An 18,720-nucleotide genomic window follows, 5' to 3' on the forward strand; every position below is an offset into this window, starting at 1 on the left:
TTGGAGAAGTTACCTGGTGTGTCAAAATCTTATACCTTTTTCCATTCAAAAATTCTAACTCTAAAAGTCCAAGTTTCCAGGAAGAGGATGGTTCTCACCTTACACCAACCATAAAGTTCTTGCAACAGTTGCTTTTCAATATAGTCTAATGCAAAATACCTACAGAATCCAGCATGGCAAGTATGCTGGCCTCTAACAACGTGGTTCTGCACAAGTTAGCCTACCTGCTGCTCTGTGTGCGCTACTATTTGGAAAGGATATTAAAGATATATTGCAAACCTTAATTCAGGTCTCAGACTCGCCAACACTGTCCACTCACTAGTGTGTGACACTGTAATAAAGCACCCTCTGTGCAGCTTTTAAGCCTGCATACGACTCTGGGCTATCATGAGACAAATGAGGTTCAATCTTCTAAGCTTCTGTGGATGGAGCAGTCACTGGGAGAAAAGGAGACTAAAAATTGTAACCTGAGCCCTACACCTTTACCAAGAAAGGACTTCCCACAACATTGCTTTACAAGTGTAGAGCTTCATCCATATGTAGGGAGCAGAAGGGCAGTTGGCTTTCAGATACTCTTCTTTACTTTTTACCCTAAATGCTGTTGTCTCATCCATGTTTCCAGTGTGCATTTGAAGCAGATCAGTACCTTGGAGAAAAATCTCTGTTGCATTCTGTGATGAGACTGGTTAAAGCAGTTTTACCCTCTAAAAGTTGAAAATTCAATGTAACAGTTGGGTTGGTGCAAAGTCTGGGCAGGCCAATTTAAAAGGACTTAAGTCCAAAACTTCAGTGATGGCTGCTGTAGGAGTCACAGCTCAGGATCCTCGTATTTACTGTCTTATTTTACTTTTATCACACTTTATGGCTGAAGTACCATGCTTGAGCCTTGACAAGCTGACTTGACAGATAATGAGCAACTTCTAAATTTTTTTATTATATTATTACATGCTACCACATAACTGTACTAGCAACCTCAGGAACAAAGGGTTAGTTCAAGATAGTCAGAGCTTCAACATAAAATACACTTTCTGTACAGCTCCACAGAGACCAGGCAGAGGATACTACTTCAAGCTGATGACCCTGGACTTCCCAAATCTAATAATGGTGCAGTGAATAAGTGAGATGTCACAAAAATGAAGTAAGTTTTAGTAACTATTAGAAAACACATGGCATGCTGTGTCAACACAGCAGCTATTAATCACTATGTGGATCACATTTAAGTGGGGATATTTTAGTTATGTTTTTGAAGCCAAAGAACAAAGTATCTGTCATCATTCCTGGTTATACTGGCTCTCACAGAGGTGTCTGCACAGTTACTGCTTTATTGTTTTTAAGCTCATCTAGAAAAACACCAACACTGCCCTTTACATACACATCTTTGACATATAATATATGAAAATATTTTCATATTTTTAGGCATGGTACCTTTCTCCCAAAAGATGACTTAACTGAAAATATTCCACTGAGATAAAACACTACAGGCAATAATTCAAATTACAGCATTGTCAGGACAGAATTAAGATGCTTTTTACAAAGGGGGAAACTAGAAGGTCTAGTTTGAAAAAACATGTGAATAAATACTTCCGAGTGAACTTACCAACTAGCTCCTGAGGATCTCTTTTCTCCAGTTCTGAGAATTCCTGGGAGGAAGGGGGAAGAAACAGATTTTAGTCAAGATGTACTTCCAATCTAAAAAAGCTATACTGTCCATTTGTGTAGAAATTTACACATTACTTCTGAGACAAAAGAATAAAAATTAAGAATTAAATGCAAGTTATTAGATAATAGGGCAATGTTTGTACCATGGAAAGTCAAAGCCTAACAGGATGCTCTGTGTCCTTTCGAAGCTAGAGTCTAAATTTGATTAAAGAATTCAGGCTTTGTTTCTATTGAGTCCTGGACACTCAGCTCCTATTGAATTCCACAAGAACTGCTGTACTTGAAGCCTTTCCTCAAAACAGATTAAACCATAGATTCTTCATTTTTGGTGACTGGCCCTTGGCACAGGCCAAGAGTCAATGCTTTAGAGCATAGCTAGCTAAATACAAGCTTGATCCAGCCCACAGAAAACTACTTAAGCCCTGGGAATGGCTACCACAGGCCTGGGCAACTTGCAGTCCTCCAAGCAGGGCCAGCAGGATGCATTCCCCAGAGTAACATGAAAACGGCTGAAATTCTCCCAGAACCAGTGGCAGAGCGTGACGGCTTCAGAGCAGCATCTGATCGGCCTCTCTTTAGAGACCCAGGGCTCTGCATGGTCCTGGGCTGCAGAGGTTTGCCAGTTGTGCGTGGTGCCAGAATGTACTTCTGCATTTGTGCCCTTCAGGGCTTTGGCTGATAAACCCTCTACCAATCAAAATGCCAGGGAGCGTGGTGGTGATGCAGATCGTGTATTCCCATCTTGGAAGAACGCTCTCACTGTCAATTCTCTCTTGGCTGCTACTTTCCAGGAGTGATACAGCTGATCTGCTCTACCAGAAACTCAAGGGCAACCTCCACTGGTTTGTAATGCTCTGTTTGGAGATCTCCTCAACACAGCTAATCCCTCCTTAGTTATATAAATTAAGCCCGCTTCAGTTGCGGAGTCTGCTGAGCAGGAGGTGTGATGTAGGATAAGACATTCTTAAATATGCTTTCACCATATTGAGACCAATGTGCAAATACTTTGGTGCTTCTGAGAGACCCCAGGAGAGTCACAAGTGATATCAAGTTCAGCACAAAGAAAGTTTCTGAAACAGTATCAGCTGTATCCAACATTGCCCTCTCCCCCCTGCCTCCCTCCCAAAGACCTTTTGTGACTCACTGGACTGTGCGTCCAAAATTCCTCAGTGCCTCCAAACACTGAAGCTATTCATTCAACCTGACACAGACATAATGCTGCCTCCTTGCTGCTTAGTAACCACTCTCTAAACCCCCTCCTTTACTCCATTTCCAATCAGGTGAGAGATACATAAGGTGAGGAGAAAGCAGCAAGGTCACCAAGCCAGATCTGGGAACAGGCTGTGCCAAATTCACTGTGAAAACCCACCAATTTCCAGAGAAGCCAGAGCCCTCTGAAAGTAGAAAAACAAATTCTTTGTGTGGTACTAACTGTTACAGGGCACTTTTTATAGCCATTCATGAAAAAAATAAAAAAAGCACTGTTTCTCTGTAAGTACACTTGGATCACAAAAATACAACACTAAAGCTATTTTAGAAAAAAAAAAAAAGTAGTACACGAAGGAACATGCATCTTCTCACTGGCCAGCTGGCGAGGCCCCAGGCCCCTTTGTGAGATGGACTGTAGTGTAACAGCTCCAACCCCTCTAAGCTAATGCACTCGGTGTAGCACATTAATACGTCTTCTCCCAGGGTCTTCAGAAAGAACAGCACAAGCAGAAAAAAATGAAAAAACAGAAGCATGACATTTCAAAGCAGAAAACTTATGCCAAGAGAAGGAGCTCTCTGGCAAGAGCATTGGACAGGAATCCAGGCCATGTTCTCCACACACCTACGCAGACACAGCGTTAACGTGGTGAGCCTCAACCACGTGGACGTGGCGTTAACGTGGTGAGCCTCAGTTTGCCTCCAGAGAGGTGGGGGCAATTCGGCGGTGCCTAACAGGTTGTGAGGACAAATTCAGATTAGTATGCAGGCTGGAGAAGTTCAGAGCTACAGACACAAGGTAAGCGTATGTCCAGGCAACGTACAATGACTCATGAGGCAGTAAACACATGTGGTCAGAAGGCTGCGTTATTCCCTTCGCGGGAGAACTTGCTAGATGTGTAAAAGTATTTCTCGCCTTGGTTTGCGACAACAAGCAAATGTTTGTGGAGGTGAAAGGAGGGAGCTGCTTTGGTCCAACCTCAACTGAATTACATCCTGCACTCTTATCTTTTGAAAGTTTTGTTTTAAGTGGACTGAGAGGGAAGAGGAAGAGACTGGCTACATCCCTGAGCACCTCTTGATCTTTCCTCTTACCCAGCACTGTATTTATTATTCCATTATCCCTCCCACCTTCTTCTGCCCACTTGTCCTCTCGCCATCCAAGAACACAAAGGCGAGAGAAAAAAAATCCCCCGTGCCCAACATTGCCAAGCAGGCACTTAAGCAACCCAGTGGCACAATAAAATTCATGTGCTTCAGACATGTGTTAAATGCCCTTAGGAAGGCTGTCCTCTTATGTGGCCAGTTAACAGGGTTGCAAGGGTATTTGCTGTATTTCTGAAGTTTTCAGAAGCCCATTTTCAAGTCTCCTGTTGCTGTTTGTAGCCAGCACCAAGTGTAGCACACAATTATCAGGAAATGGAAACTAATATTCCAAAAGATAATTTCATGGCCAAAACCTCTCCTGTTATGTACCTTACATTAGACAAATATCTCTAAAGTGTCAGATGCATCAAACAGTATGTTTTATGAATTTCCAGAATCATCAGTAAGTTTGCTTTCACCAGAAGTAAGTTTGTTCTTTAATTTGCATCTTTTAATCCTAGAGTCTGCCCCATTTATAACAGGCTAAAGAAAGCCAGTCCTATCAGGCTGCCACTGTGTATTTACCCGGCCTGATCGCCTACACCCATTCCACCACAGCCGCTCTAGCAAGTCTAGTCTCCACATCCTCAGGCCATAGCCAAGACATCAGAAACTCCAGAGCTACACCAAGCAAAAGAAAACAAGTTCCCTAATATACAGCCACACCTCACTGCCCAGAGGATATGAATTTTGCTTACTGATGAATTACTGCGTACCTACACCCACTGCTCCATCATTAACAAGCCGAAGACATCAACACAGCTTTTCATTAAGTCGGACTACATTCAAGCCTCTTAAATGCCTTCAGAAAACAAAGGGATGACCGACTCCTCCTACAGTGCTTGTTCATATTTGCTCAGTCTACTTTCTAACACTGTGGCAAGGCAAGTATCAACAACTTGACCAAAGACGTATAGTTTGGCAGATCAGAGGTTCAAGAAGTCTTGTCCAAGCCTCTGAGTATCTACTGAAGATCCAGAACTTAAGAACAGCCTAAAAACCTTCAGTAATCACCCAACAAGAACTGTCCTACATTCCCTTAGGCTAATTTAAGCCTGCGAGACACACTGAATACGATAAACTGATTAGAAAAGACAGCATTTTAAAAAAAATAATTTTGCCTATCTAATCTAATATAAAGTTGAATGAAATGGAGAATCACCGAGTGGAGAAACAAGGTACAATAAATACTGCTCAGTCGCTATCTTTTGGTTGTGAAGGGGAAGAAATATTTAGACATGGATAAGAGATTTCTAAAGGAATTCCAAGGCATTTAAACAATGGAAAATTTGGAAGGTAACAATTTTAAGTAGGGAAGTTACCTAAATCTATTCAGGGAAAGGTGATCTTTTTGTAGATTACTACATCATCAATACCCACCGCGCTATGTATCAGTATCTCACATGAAGAGCACAGAATCAAATGGATGAGTGGTTCCAAACAGAAGGGATTTTATCAAATTTCTCTATCAGAGTAAATATAGGAAAGCTATTAGAGCCTTCAAGTATCCCACAGCTACAGGCATCATTTAATGGGTTCATTTCCATTTGGATCTTCATCACTTTCAAAAAATAACAAAGTTAAGACTTCACTAGTGGCACCTTCCAATACTGCCCAGTTTTCACAAGCCTGAACTCTGAAAGGCTGTACAGGAGCATCTCTGAATTTGCTTTTGCAGCCAGTCTCTCACTACTTGTACAAAGTCATGCTGGACACATTAGTTATGCTGAAAATTCCGTCTACCATCGTGGAAATACAAAACTCAGGCAAAACATGTGTCTTGTGTTCATTCTTCCCTCTAGTCATTGTATCCCATTTAGTATTACATGATGACGTCTAAGAATGGCTAGAGTTAAAAAAAAGCAGCACTGCACTTCGTTCTTCTCATGCACTCAGCAAATTGGTTTTCTGGCTGCTATCTACACTGCAGCCTAGATCTCACAAGATCAGCTGTTTAAGGGCCTAAAGCCAGACGGCCTTGCTCCAGCAGACCCACTGAAAGGAATCAAGGGATGCCATGGTGGTTCAGAGCCAAGTTGGAAGAGGACTGAAAGACAGTAAGAGAAGCAGGAGGCAGACGCCTTTCCCCTGATTCAGAGACTAACAAAGGGCAGCCTCTAAGGAGTGCTAACTGCTACAGGCAAGGACAAAGTATTAAAAAAAACAAGAAAAAAAAAAATCAGTTTTTAACATCTAACCGGACCACTAACAAGTCACAGTTTCTGTGCTTCTAAGGGCAAATCTGTACATCAGCTCACCAATAGCAGAAAACAGTTACTCTATTGCTCTTCCTGTATGCATCCAGGAAAAGGTTTTCCATTTTTTTCTACTTCCCCAAGACAAATGCTTTCTTCAAGTCCTGGGCAAGATGACGCCGCCTGCAAGAGCCTGACTGGTATCACCCCAGCTTGATGGCTCAGCTTTTATGTATCATAATCAGTTACAGAAGAGCAAGTTGAAGGGCGGGGGGTGTGTGTGTATGTACACACATAAGGGAAGTGCTGCATTTTGGCTTAAGATTTCACCTTACTGAGGCAAAATAAGGACCATTTTTTCAGTTTAGAGTGTTTCCATTCAGTTACATAAGAAAGTCTTTGCTCAGGTTCATGGAAAATAAAAACAACTAAACACAATCCTCACAGCGTGGAACAGAGATTAAAGGAAGGAAGCAAAAACAATATGAATCTGAGACTGATGAATTCAAGTTTGTTCTGGGCAAGTCTTTCCAGCTTTATTTAATGGAAAGAATGGACTGACTTACAACAATGCTCACTAAATCCTTCCTGAAACAAGATCCATAAACCCAGTACAAAGCTCACATCGAACATAACGGTTGGCATTAACTGTCGCCAAAAGGTACAAATTCAACTAGCAATTTCTCATAGAAGCAGTTGCATATGTTAATTCAAACTACAAGAGAAGATAGTTGAACAAGAAGGCAGAAAAGATACAAAACCAGAAACTGATGGCTTTAAGTAAGATGCAAATTGTAAGAAGTGGAGAAGCTGATGCCAGATTTGCCACCGCTCAACTGTGTTCCCAGACTGGCAGCCAACTTGGCCCTACAGCTTCATTTTTCCGCTGACTTCCTGTTGATATTAAAAAAAGTAGCTAGGAAGCTTCCACAGTACCCCTCAACATTTTCTCTTTTTTTCCAGAGAACGCTCTTGAATTCCAGAATTTCTTCTCTCCCCCAACTCTTTCACCCAATTGCTTGCACATACAGAAATTTAACACTGATTTAGATTGACAGCCACAAAACATATAGACCAGTCACACTGTTGTCATGCTAGTGGACTATTTGAAGATATTAATGCAGAGAATTTTTCAGTGCAGGCCTTCCACTAGTAGCCAGTGGACGCTGCTGCAATAGTTGTTACAGTGGATTTCTCTCGTCTGAGCAAGCGCCAGCAATAAGTTTTTGTAATTTTTCCTCCCTCTCTAGAATTCAGATGATCTCCTGGAGTCCTAATGTATCAAAAGCCTCATTTTGCTGAGTATGATGTAAAAAAAAAATCTGTAACTTAGCATAAATTGTTAGAAGAGTTATCTAAGCTGACAGTGAAGATGGCCTTGCCAGAACAAGCAGGTGAAATGTTTACATGCAGGCAGCAGGAGAAAGACCTCTCCAAACCCTGGATCATGTGCTTTTTTGCCCTTCCTTTTTCTTTTTTTTTTTCCTAAAGGAACATGCTAGCAATGATGTTCTTGCTTTTCTATAAACATCAGAAGTGCTTATGGGAAGAGAAGACCAGAAACTTCTCATTTAATATTAAAAGTTCATGACAAGAACTACTTCATTTCTTGCTCACCAGGTCTGCCTGATGGTGTGCTACCAGGCGGTGGGCAGCAGAGTGCATGTCAAGTGTATTCAGAGTCTGGGGAAGAGAACGCAAGGGAACAGAAGTACAGTGCTTTCATTCCTCTTGCCCCCTGCCCCCCCCCCCCCCCTTTTTTTTTTCTTGTATTGTGAGAGAGGAGAATCCCAAGAGAAAGCTTGGAACAAGCTTATTTCCTACAGCCATATCCTGTTTGCCAGCTCCAATACACAGCTCCAGGCAAAGTGCCCAGTACAGGGTAAGAAACTGAAGGAAAAACTGTAGGGACCATGATCTAGATACACCTTCAGTGACACTTACATACAGTCTGTACAAACCTACCTATTTTGAGATACTACTGTCACAGACAAAAAAGGAAGGAAGAACAAGTCAGGAAAGAGTCAACTCCTGAGACATTCCTTAAGCATCTTATCAAAACAAGGAACATGGGTAGCTGACACCACCTTTTACTTTTTAAGTCTAAAAATCCACCTTAATTTAATTTCAATTTCATTGAAAAAACCCTGAAAACCCCCAACCAAGATCTGGCAAAACATTTCAGTGAGCAAACGCTTTAGAAGGGAAGCATTCATAGCATGAAAGCCTTTAAATAGCTTCTCTGAAACTTGATTCCATTCACCTGACATATGCTATCTCAATATTTGACAAAGATTATTTCCAGCCAAGGAACTGTGTGCCAGAACTGTCGCTTTCCAATTGGAGGTACAGCTAATAACATCTGCCTTACGACAGCACCCCGGTCCAAAAGCTACCTGCTTCCTCTCTCTCCTCCTCCGCCTCTGATGTTAGGGGCCCTCCAAGTTCAACATCTGCAGGTCACCCTGTGCACGTGCTGTACAAGACCACAGAGTACAGCCTCTCCTCGGCACAGACACCAACCACAGCACAGTGGTGTAAATGTGCAAACCAGCCTGCACGGAAGATTGCACCGCCTGCGGGAGCCCACCAGCAGTTAACAGCTGCCACGCTCCGAGCACAGCTCCCAGCAGTCTCCACCAGAAGCCACCGCGCTCTGCAGAGCCCCTAAATTCTGCTTTCAAGTCACTTTTGCTTCCTACAGTCAAACAGGAATTCAGAGCTTGAGGTGTCAAGCTACTTTGATGATTTTATTTTTTTTATTGATTGTTGTAGTGCAGAATCAAGTAGAAGGCGAAGCTGGGCTGAGAGAAATCTTAAGCCTCACAGCAGCAAAGGAAAGGCTCAGGAAACCTGACAATTAACTTCTTGCAGAAGATTTTCTTCCCTAGTACATAGCACTAAAAATTCTTCTGCATGGTTTGGAGTACTGGCAAGGTGTAAAAGCAAGTATCCTCCCTGGGATATGCGCTCCTTCATGAATGGATCCTACAGAGTTTTTGCAGATTTTGGTCCTTCTGTACCCAAAATGGGGAAGCTATTTTCAGATATGTGTTGGTATTTGAGGCAATCCTCCATCTGTGCTGACTGTTCAGACTCTCACTCTGACATGCACCAACATGCAAATTCAGAACAGCCTATTTCAGTACAGCAGACAGAAATAATTGCAACAACAGAACTGGACTTGAAGAACTTAGACCTTTATCAGGTGAAATATGCAAGGGGAAGCAGCTCCAAAAAGGACTTTTCTTCAAGTTTAAAGACAAACAGAAAAAGCCTGGCTCTTCCTTTGGAGAAAGGCAAGCCACACCTGTGTCAATAATCTGTGGTATTTAGTACTGCAGGGAGTGAAGAGTCTGCCACAGCATGTATGCCTGGCGGGGAGGAAGGAACGAGCATGTCCGTGGACATGTCTCATCTTCCAAACAGCTCAAGAGCTGGATTGAAGCCAGCAGCTATAAAGTAGGTAAACGAGCTTCAGAGACCAACAATGCTGTGATCTACCTCCCTCTCAGGTAGACAGAGCTGGAGACACTGAAGTACATGGGGCAAGGGGCAAAATAATCAAAGATGCCGAATGCCCGTTCGTTTCCTGCATGCAATACTGTTTAACCGCTGCTGATACTCTCTGGCAATAGGTCAACCACCTAGTTAAAAAATAGGAACCAGGTATCAGCTGTTTTAATGTCTGAGCACTCACTGTAATAGCGTGGGGAACAGCATTAGGAGCCGAGTTCACTCCACTCCCCCTAAAGGCTCTCTGCGTGTAATGCTGGCTGCTAAACTGCCAAACTCACTGGTTCCCTCAGCAGAGCGCTGGAAAACAGCGTGCTAAACCTAAAACGAGGGAAAAATATGCGGAGTTGGAAGCGCAGACAGCATTTTACATAATTATATTAAAAGGAAGCTAGAAAACAGAAAAAAATGAATCCGAGGTGGCAGCGCTTATCACTGGCACCTTCAGGCTGTGCTCACAGGCAACAGAGGGAGTGGGAAAAACCACCGGAGATCTAACCTTAACCCTAGCCCTGGAAACTGCACAGTTCACACGTTGAAAGTGCTTACAAAGAGGAACGCAGCACAGCCATGCAGAACACAAGGCCATTTTTTAAATACAGCTGCTCTTTTGCCAGTTCTGCCCATCAGAGGCCAGTACTAACCCAGATAGCACCAACAAGCCAGGAGGGGGGGGCGGGGCAGAAAAAGAAGAACATGAAATATTTTTTTGTTTCTGATGAGACACTGGGAGCGCCTTTCTATAACAGACTTACAAACCAGTCATATCCTACCAAATCCAGCCCCTGCAATTAGACTAATACACAGTCACTTCAGCCACGGCAGAGTGCACTGGTTTTGGGTGGAACAGCAGCTTTAATACGTGTTCTTCAGTTATATGACCTATAACATAGTCTAAGAATTTTTAAGACCTCGTCTCAACAACTGAAAGCATTAAGGGCTAGTATTTCCTAAGCAACCTTCATAATTTGCCACTGCCAAAGTAAAAGATTCAAATTATTTTCTAAAGCTTACTAATGCCAGCTCCTTCTATACAGCTTGCTGTGGAATACCTAAATGGAACAGCAGTGCTTTAACGATACAACTTTTCCCAAACTCACTTTCTCCCCTTCTTTGGAGCAAAAGAGTTATAACTTGAGGTGAAAGTTACTGAGTAGGTTCAGGCATCTTTTGAGAATCTGGCTTGATGAATGTATCTTGAATTCAGAAAAATTAATATGCCTTATCAAAATAAGAGTTAATTACAGGGATTACATTACTGCACACACCCCCATTTACTGGTTCTTAGCACTTACCGCTTTTACTTGAAATCAAGATAATTTTGGTATTTAAACAAACATGTTAATGGGCAGGCAAGATAAACATTGCAATCAAAAGTCTCTAAGTATTAGTACACACCTACGCATCATAACACAGTAAAATTACTTTACAGGTATGCTGGATCAATAAAAGCTAAACATAACAATGCCACAAGGATGCAGAGGGGACCCTTAAAACAAAACCAGAAAAGGAAAACATCAAAGTAGCCACCTGCTTTGAAAAACTGTTGCCATGTGTCAGGCATTCACTTGCCAAGGGAGTGGCAGTATTTATCCCCTTCCCTGCGCTGGCTAGTCCTGATACCACAATCAAGGCTCAAGAGTTAATGATTTCCCCCTGTGAAAACTCCAGTGAGCCAAGCTGCAGGGCTGGGCTCTGTCCTTGCAAGCTGTTCTTCATCCAGCCCTATGATGTGAAGTACAGAACCCCTCAGGTGAGACTCGCAGTGCAAGGTCAGTATTTCATTTAAGGTTCATTTTCCTTCTTCCTGCAGGGCTGGTCCATTTAGTGAGCTCTGAAGGCTTGTATCTTGTTACTGCATCAAGACTGTAACTATAGCCAGCTGCTGGCAAGAGCCCAAGCAACTCACACTCACTACACAGCCCGTTAACCCTCATTATACCAAACCAACACTGCCAGCAGAACACCAAATTTCAAACTCATTTCCACAACATCCTTCATTTTGTACCCATGGCACCATCATCTTAGGAAAAGACACAAAGAACCCATCCAGGTTGTGGGATTCCATTTTTTTTAGAAGCACACCTTTGCCAACTCCTTCTGTTGACCACTTTTCCCTTCTAAGCAGGAGGCTTTGTTTCTGAAGTTCTTTTAAGACAGATGCTTGTTTACAATTGGTGACTACTCACTTAAAAGCAGGGACCCCTAAATTGATTTTGGTCACTAACAAACATGTCCTGTTCCAGAGCCTGAGCACATCCATCCAGAGTGAAATTTAAAAGAGCAATTACTTTTACCTAGATTTGAATCTCCAGTTTTCCACAAGTGCCTCAAGCACTTCAAAACGCAGTTGCAGGATGTGACGTATCTGACTTTGCTACTTAAAGAGGAGGATCTGCTTTCTGCTGCAAGCACACAGTGTTTGGGACCGGTTCACAGGTGCTCAGTAACAGAGAATCCCATGGGCCAGAAGTCTGCTCTGGAAAAATGCTTTCAGATGACTGATGAAGCTTAAATATTCTTCTACTGCCAGCGCACCCTTTCCCCCAAACAGGTGTATAGAAAGTGTCCACCTATCTCTCTGAGGGTAGACAGAAAACAACAGTTTGATATCACGGTGTTTGAACTTGAAAAGCTTATTGTGACTTGCTACTGAGCAGAAAAAACACAGAAAAATTGCAGTCCCATCCAGCCCTTTATACTGACTCCACCTCTAGTGAGGAACAAGGGCTGCACAGACAGACAGATGCACCTTCGTGAGGGTCAACAAGGGCACACTCCCTGGAATCAAGATAAAAACCTAAGATAAATATAAACACCGTAGGTGGGGTAGAAAAATATCTCCCCAGTGGGACTATTTGAGGCAGGCTCCAGATTCCACTCTCCCCATCATCACTTTATCAGACAGTTTTTACATCATTCCCCACTTTCAGTCTCCTCCGTGTATACCCACAACTGACACCAACTGAACCTTCTGGGTGTTTTGCATCTGGTACTACCAAGTGCAGAATGAGGCCTAACCACAGGATGCACCAACAACAAGGAAACTCCTTCTCCACACAACCTGGCTCAAGTGTCCTGGTCAATTATTCAAGATATAATCTCAAAGCAGTTCATTCACCATACATACAAAGAGGCAAAACACCAGAAAAATATGTTGAATGTATATTTAGGGCTTGAAATTACTATAATTAACCAATGAATTGCAATGGTTTTATCTCATTCATGCATTTTAAAGGATCTACCTGCTGCATACAGTCAGATTCAGACCCTGGAAAAGTCCCAGCCATGTACAAATATATAGATATATATTTAATATATACCACAGCCTGTGATACCTGTTTAAACATGTTTCCAGGTCTGGGATGTCTTACAATGAAACTGATAGAGCAAGAACAACTACAGCACTCAGCTGGGACAAAACAAAACAAAGTTATCTGAAAGATTATAACGTGGTAACACAAGTGCCTCACTCCTTGCTGCACTTTGGACTTACAGTAACTACAACTCTTACTAGTTGTCATAGATATTGCAAGCTCAAAGCAATGAGGAAGAACGAGGTGAACACTGCCACTTGGTGGAAAAGGGGGATAGGAAACATTTGCAACTGCTCCAAGTAAAACTACTTTTACAATGATGTTCCATCTCCCCCCATCACGAGTGAATTTCTTAACAGCATGGCTAGTGCAGCTCCCTCGGTGCCCCACAGAATATCACAGAGCAGCATGCCTGCTCTATTACCAGCACAGCACGGGGCTGCCTTGCAGTGAGCTGCGCAGCAAGGGTGTGCTTCTACCTCTCCCACATGTGCCAGCTGGCTATTTAGCTAAAATTAAAAAAAAAAAAACCACAAACCCAAAAGCCCAGAGGAGGCTATTGCCTTTTTCACTTATGGATGAAGACATCTATTAAGGATGACATGGAAGTCTGAAACTGCTGAAGTTCACATTTGCCTCCCTTCTAATCCTCTCAAATCCTCACCTTTCATGTCATGCTAGGATGGCAGGAATTACATTTTACCTTATTTTTTTTATTTTTTGAAGTTTTACTTTAATTTACATTTTCAGTTCTTGCGGCATTGCTACTGCAGAGTGTACCGAAGATACCAAGTGCTTTTAATACATTCAGTGTTGCTCACTTCCCCACTGAAGCTGAAACACTGCCCCATGGCCGTGGGTAGCTCTTCTTCAGAAGGGCAAAACGCACTTGGGCAGTAGCGCATAGTACTCACTGAAATCAAGGGGCTTTTTAAACAAGCCAACATGAAACATCAGCAACATATTAAAGAAGTGGTAAGATTTCTGCAATGCATCATTACTCAGACAAGAGCTACTATAGTCTGATTTTCTTCTTTCTCTCTTTACCAGATCTCTTCTCCATTGCTCTGAAGTACTAGAGCCCTTTTAGAGGAGACAAACGCGTCCAATTGCAACAGGGTCCTACTACAGAGGTTGTGGCGATGTACACCAAATTTCTCTTAAGGAAAACCCATCTATTCTTCTTTTACTGTATGCCTTTGAATCCAGTAGCTTTTACAGAAACATCTTGCTAGCACGCATACCAGCCACACAGCAAAAATTCAGAAGTAGAAAAAAGTAAGAATGAGAGATTACCTTTTCCTCTCTTCCAAAAAAAGAGGTAATTTATTTTTCTTGTGACAAGGAAAGGAAACAATACATTGCATTTCCACATGCCTCCTACCAGTATGCCAGAGGCATTAATGATATTTCACACACTGATGCAAGAGACTTCAGCTGCAGTACAGCTGCCAAGATTTTCAACTGTGTATCACTATAAACCCTTAAAAATATTGTGGATACTGAAAGGTGCTGCTATAAAACTCATTTAAGCAGAATAGCTGAACACATTCATTTGCCTTCATTTTGTCCTATCAAAGCCCTATGCTAATTGGAACGCTCTACAGAATCTGTTTGCAGCAGTCCTCTGGTTTCCTTCGCAGAGCTTCGTGACCATCTGCATCCTTGAGGAAGCTACTGGATAAAATAAAGGCCCTTGAAATTGTTGTTCACTTGGTATCCCACAAGACTGATTATATTATATGGGGGATTGAACTAGCACAGAAATTTGAGTACAGTTCTCCATAAAGTTTCAAATGCGTTTGGTCTTTCCTCTGTCTTCCAGCTTTTAGCCTGATGTATGTTCCTTTGTGCTGTTAAACATCTGTTGTTCAGCAGAAACAAGATGTAATCACAAGACAAAGATGACTTCAACTATTTATGATAGCTATCATCTAAGGATCTTATTTCGTTTTTTTAATTTTAAATACAACCTTTACAAAACATCTTCATTCAGAAGGACAGAAAGAGATGGAGATGATTGAATTGATTCTGACACATTTCACGACCTCTAGGAGCATAAGATCATTTATTTATTCATTAAGTTGTTCTAAATGAAGAAAGTATTCCTACTAATACTGGTCATAAGAGAATTCTGTACTGAATGCTACATCTCCCAGAGCTGTCAGAAAACCTACCTCAGATCTAATGCATAAGTGCATTAAATTTAATGCACTAAGTTCACGAACGCAGGTCTTGATCGTGACTCAGCCTGTAACCTAACTTGTTAATTACTTTTGGCAGAAGCCAGAACTAAAGTCAAAAAACACATTACAGCTACAAAAAGGAAAGTATCACACTAGCTACGGAAGATCACAAACGAACACCAAGCCATGCTGTTAAGACTTATTTCTCTCATACTGAACTTCCCCCCCACCACCATACCAGACTTCCAAATACCTTTAGGTCACCAGCCTCAGGTTTTTCAGTCTCTGAATCGTCATCTTCCTACAAGACAAGAATTTACAGGATTAAGCTTAAAGAGCAGGCTTGGCAAGTAACTGCACTTACAGCAAAGGGCTTGCATTCTGCAGCCCAGCAGTAGTCCAAGACCCTTTCCACACAAGTTAGTTTTGCCCCACCCACTCATGACCAGAAAACAAGTCCTACAGTCAGGGAAAGAAGTGTTTGTTTGGGAAATTTTTTTTTTGTTAGGCAAAAGCATCACTCAGTAGCAGATGTCCCCCGCAAAACGCATGCAGCTCCTGAATGCTCGGAACTAGACAATAAGCAGCAACAGAACTGGGAAAAAAAGCATTTGCCATTTGATAATTCTGTCCCTTCCAGTTGGCCCGGGGGCTTTTTGCCTTCGCCCCCATTTAGCAGTACTCACAGAAAAAGCAGCATTTGCAAGACCTATTATACTCCCAGGCATACATCAGCAACACACACAGGACACACAGTTGGCCTGCCATCCAACCCAACATGCAGGCTTGGTGAGGGGCTGGCCTAGCACCAAGTTCCAAAGATCCGGTGATGCCAGCTGTCACCGCACCTTTCTTAGTTGTGTAGTGCTGTCGTAGCCTCGTTTGCAGGTGACGTGAACTTGCACAGAAGGGAACCACTGACAAATTTCACTGTTTTAGTTAACAGACTCCATTCAGTTTTTATTTCTACCCAGAAATAAACCAAAGAACTGGACAAATTTCCACCCTGTGATAGCTTGAAATACTGAACTCAGCCTTGTGTAAAATTCTACACTACATGAGAAGTAAGCTCCAGCCTTGGCCTGAACTGGCAGGTAAGCCTGCCCTTCTACTGCCCGATGAGCTACTTCACTGGGGATCCTAGAGTTACCTATGAATCTAGACATAAATACATATTCTGGGTTCAAAACAAGTTTGAGGAGCAGAAAATGTTTTTCATGCTCACACAACTCAGCAGAATGGTTTTTCCTCCAAACTTCGCCACAAATTTCAACTTTGTCCCCAAAACAAGAACTTGGTGTTTCAGCTTCAAAAAGAAAAACAAAAAAGTAGTGAGATGATTACATGCAACTGAAAGGAAGAGTTCACCACGAAATGCCCACCTCTGAGTATTAGCACACGAGCAAGTTCTGGCAAGGTAAGCTAGAGAATGACCACACAATAACATCAGTAAATTTTAATTGCCTGAATTAACATGCATATTCCACAGAAGCAAGACATCAAACTCTTTACTCACTTCAGCTACTCTCCAGCTTACCTTTCCGAAACATGCACATATGCCAATATTTCAGTCTTAACTGTCAAAGTTTAATAACAGTAAGTTTGTAACTAGAAAAGAACCATAGTACCAAGTAACTTGGTGTTTGTCACAAATGAGATTCCTCTCCCCTCCACAGTCCCACCTATATTATAAAGATAAAAGTACTTTTCAACAAAGCAACGTGTTGAATCATTCATGTTATAGACAGGTAATTGAAACAGCTCCCAAAATCTCCTTACCTAACAGGGGACATCTCTGAAACAATAACAACAAACAAGAAGCATTACTGAGAACTGCCTTTGAAAAAACAGAGGCTTTTCAGTCACTGTTAAGGTAGATAATATCAGCACAGACTTGTTTAGATAAAAGCCCAGGACAGCCTGAGTCCAACTCGTACTGCTTTCTAAAGTCAACTCATTACCAATAAGCTACTAGCACAAGTGATATCAAGGTAGCTCTCAATTCTGGTCAAAGAATATTTAATACAAAAAACAAGCACCGCTGTCCTGCAACAAGACTGGAGAGCAGGCACCCTGTGTAACCTGCACATGTCTGTACAGTAACTGCAAATATAGACAAGACCTACTGGCTGACACCAGTGACTTGTTCAATTGCCATCATTTGACAGCAAGTTGTACCTCCCAAACGATGGACAGCTGTGATCTGCACTAAAAATTGTGCGTGTAATAAAGGCTACTCCATTTACCTGCCCATTTGTCAATGCAAACTAAGCACAGATAGTCCTGACAAGCACCTACTGCTTTCTTCAAATTAAAGAGATCTTGTTGAAGGAGGGTCTAGAGTTTAGGATATGAAAAGAAGAATCACTGAAGCAGTAAAGAAGCATCATTACTCTGCTTAGCCAGAGGCCAGGAGCAGACCCTGAAGGCTATTGCTTGCACCTTCTCCAGTTAGTGACAGAACAGAAGCAAGAACAAGAGACAGAGAAATTTCTTGTCTGCTACTCAGGAAAACAGATAGCAGAAACAGAGAGTGTTTCGTAAGAGGCTGATCTCATGCACACAAAGTAGACTTTAATGAGGAAAAGTTATAGTAACTTAGCTCTATTTCTTTCCTCTACTGTGTAGCCAAAACACTAGAACAAGGACAAGATAATGTAGTGGTCAGCAAAAGGTTGATGAGAAAGAAAGGAGACAACCTCCATCCCCATTCCCCCAAAACTCACTGTTTTGCTCTTATAGACACATGACAGAACTATATATCCTTAGTGTATTACAGCTGCACTCATAGCACTGAGCTACATGCCCTGTCTCACAATGCAACAGTTATCTCAATATTTAGGTAATGTTATACACATGCCATGCACCTATGACAAACAAAAGCCACTCACGCCCAGACAGGACACTGTTACATCAAGGTAACCTGATGTAGTGAGTGGGTTGAGTTACACACAAAAGAATTATTTAAGACATCACAGAACTTTATTCAATCCTCCAGCTGACCACACAACAGTGTGTTCTTTTTACAAAGTTCTCATACGTGTCAACCATGATCAAAAAATAATTTTCCTTTAGTGTGGCTGTTGACTTTTATCAGCCTTTTTCCCATAGAAGAGTCAAACGGCATCAACACAGTTAGTAACAAACAACACGAGCTGTGCCAAGCTGCTGATGGGTTTCAAGGCAAATGCTTTCTACTTGAAAACAAAACAAACATAAGTATTTGGAGAGCACTGAAACCCACACCAGGAGTTAGATATTCTGGGTTCCATCACGGTTTGTTGCTCAGGGGCTTTCTTTGGAGAGCAAAAAGCCTCTGCAATGTATGAAAAGGGTCAGGGCAAGCTCTCAGAGCATAGAGGTACTTACTGACTGCCTGCTGTTCTCATCATCCTCTTCTTCATACCCGTCCTCGTCTCCATCCAAGCGGGTGAAGTCGTCGTCTCCGTACCCAACTGAGACCAGGCCTCCTTTCTCTCCTAAAGAGGAAGAGAA

General features: G+C 42.1%; 1 protein-coding gene across 3 annotated transcripts in view; it reads right to left on the reverse strand.

Annotated features, from left to right (window-relative positions):
- Positions 1-18,720, reverse strand: part of SAP30BP (SAP30 binding protein) — a 31,200-nt gene that overhangs the window by 12,177 nt on the left and 303 nt on the right. For 2 of the 3 annotated variants that reach the window (XM_074888911.1, XM_074888910.1), the window contains exons 2-4: positions 18,595-18,704; positions 15,479-15,526; positions 1,598-1,640 (exon numbers count right to left, since the gene is read on the reverse strand). In XM_074888911.1, the coding sequence (XP_074745012.1) occupies positions 1,598-1,640; positions 15,479-15,526; positions 18,595-18,704 (201 nt within the window). The remainder of the gene's footprint in view (positions 1-1,597; positions 1,641-15,478; positions 15,527-18,594; positions 18,705-18,720) is intronic. The other variant, XM_074888912.1, reaches the window with a different exon arrangement.

This window comes from Strix uralensis, chromosome 19 (genome assembly GCF_047716275.1).
Source record: "Strix uralensis isolate ZFMK-TIS-50842 chromosome 19, bStrUra1, whole genome shotgun sequence".
Taxonomy (NCBI): Eukaryota; Metazoa; Chordata; class Aves; order Strigiformes; family Strigidae; genus Strix; species Strix uralensis.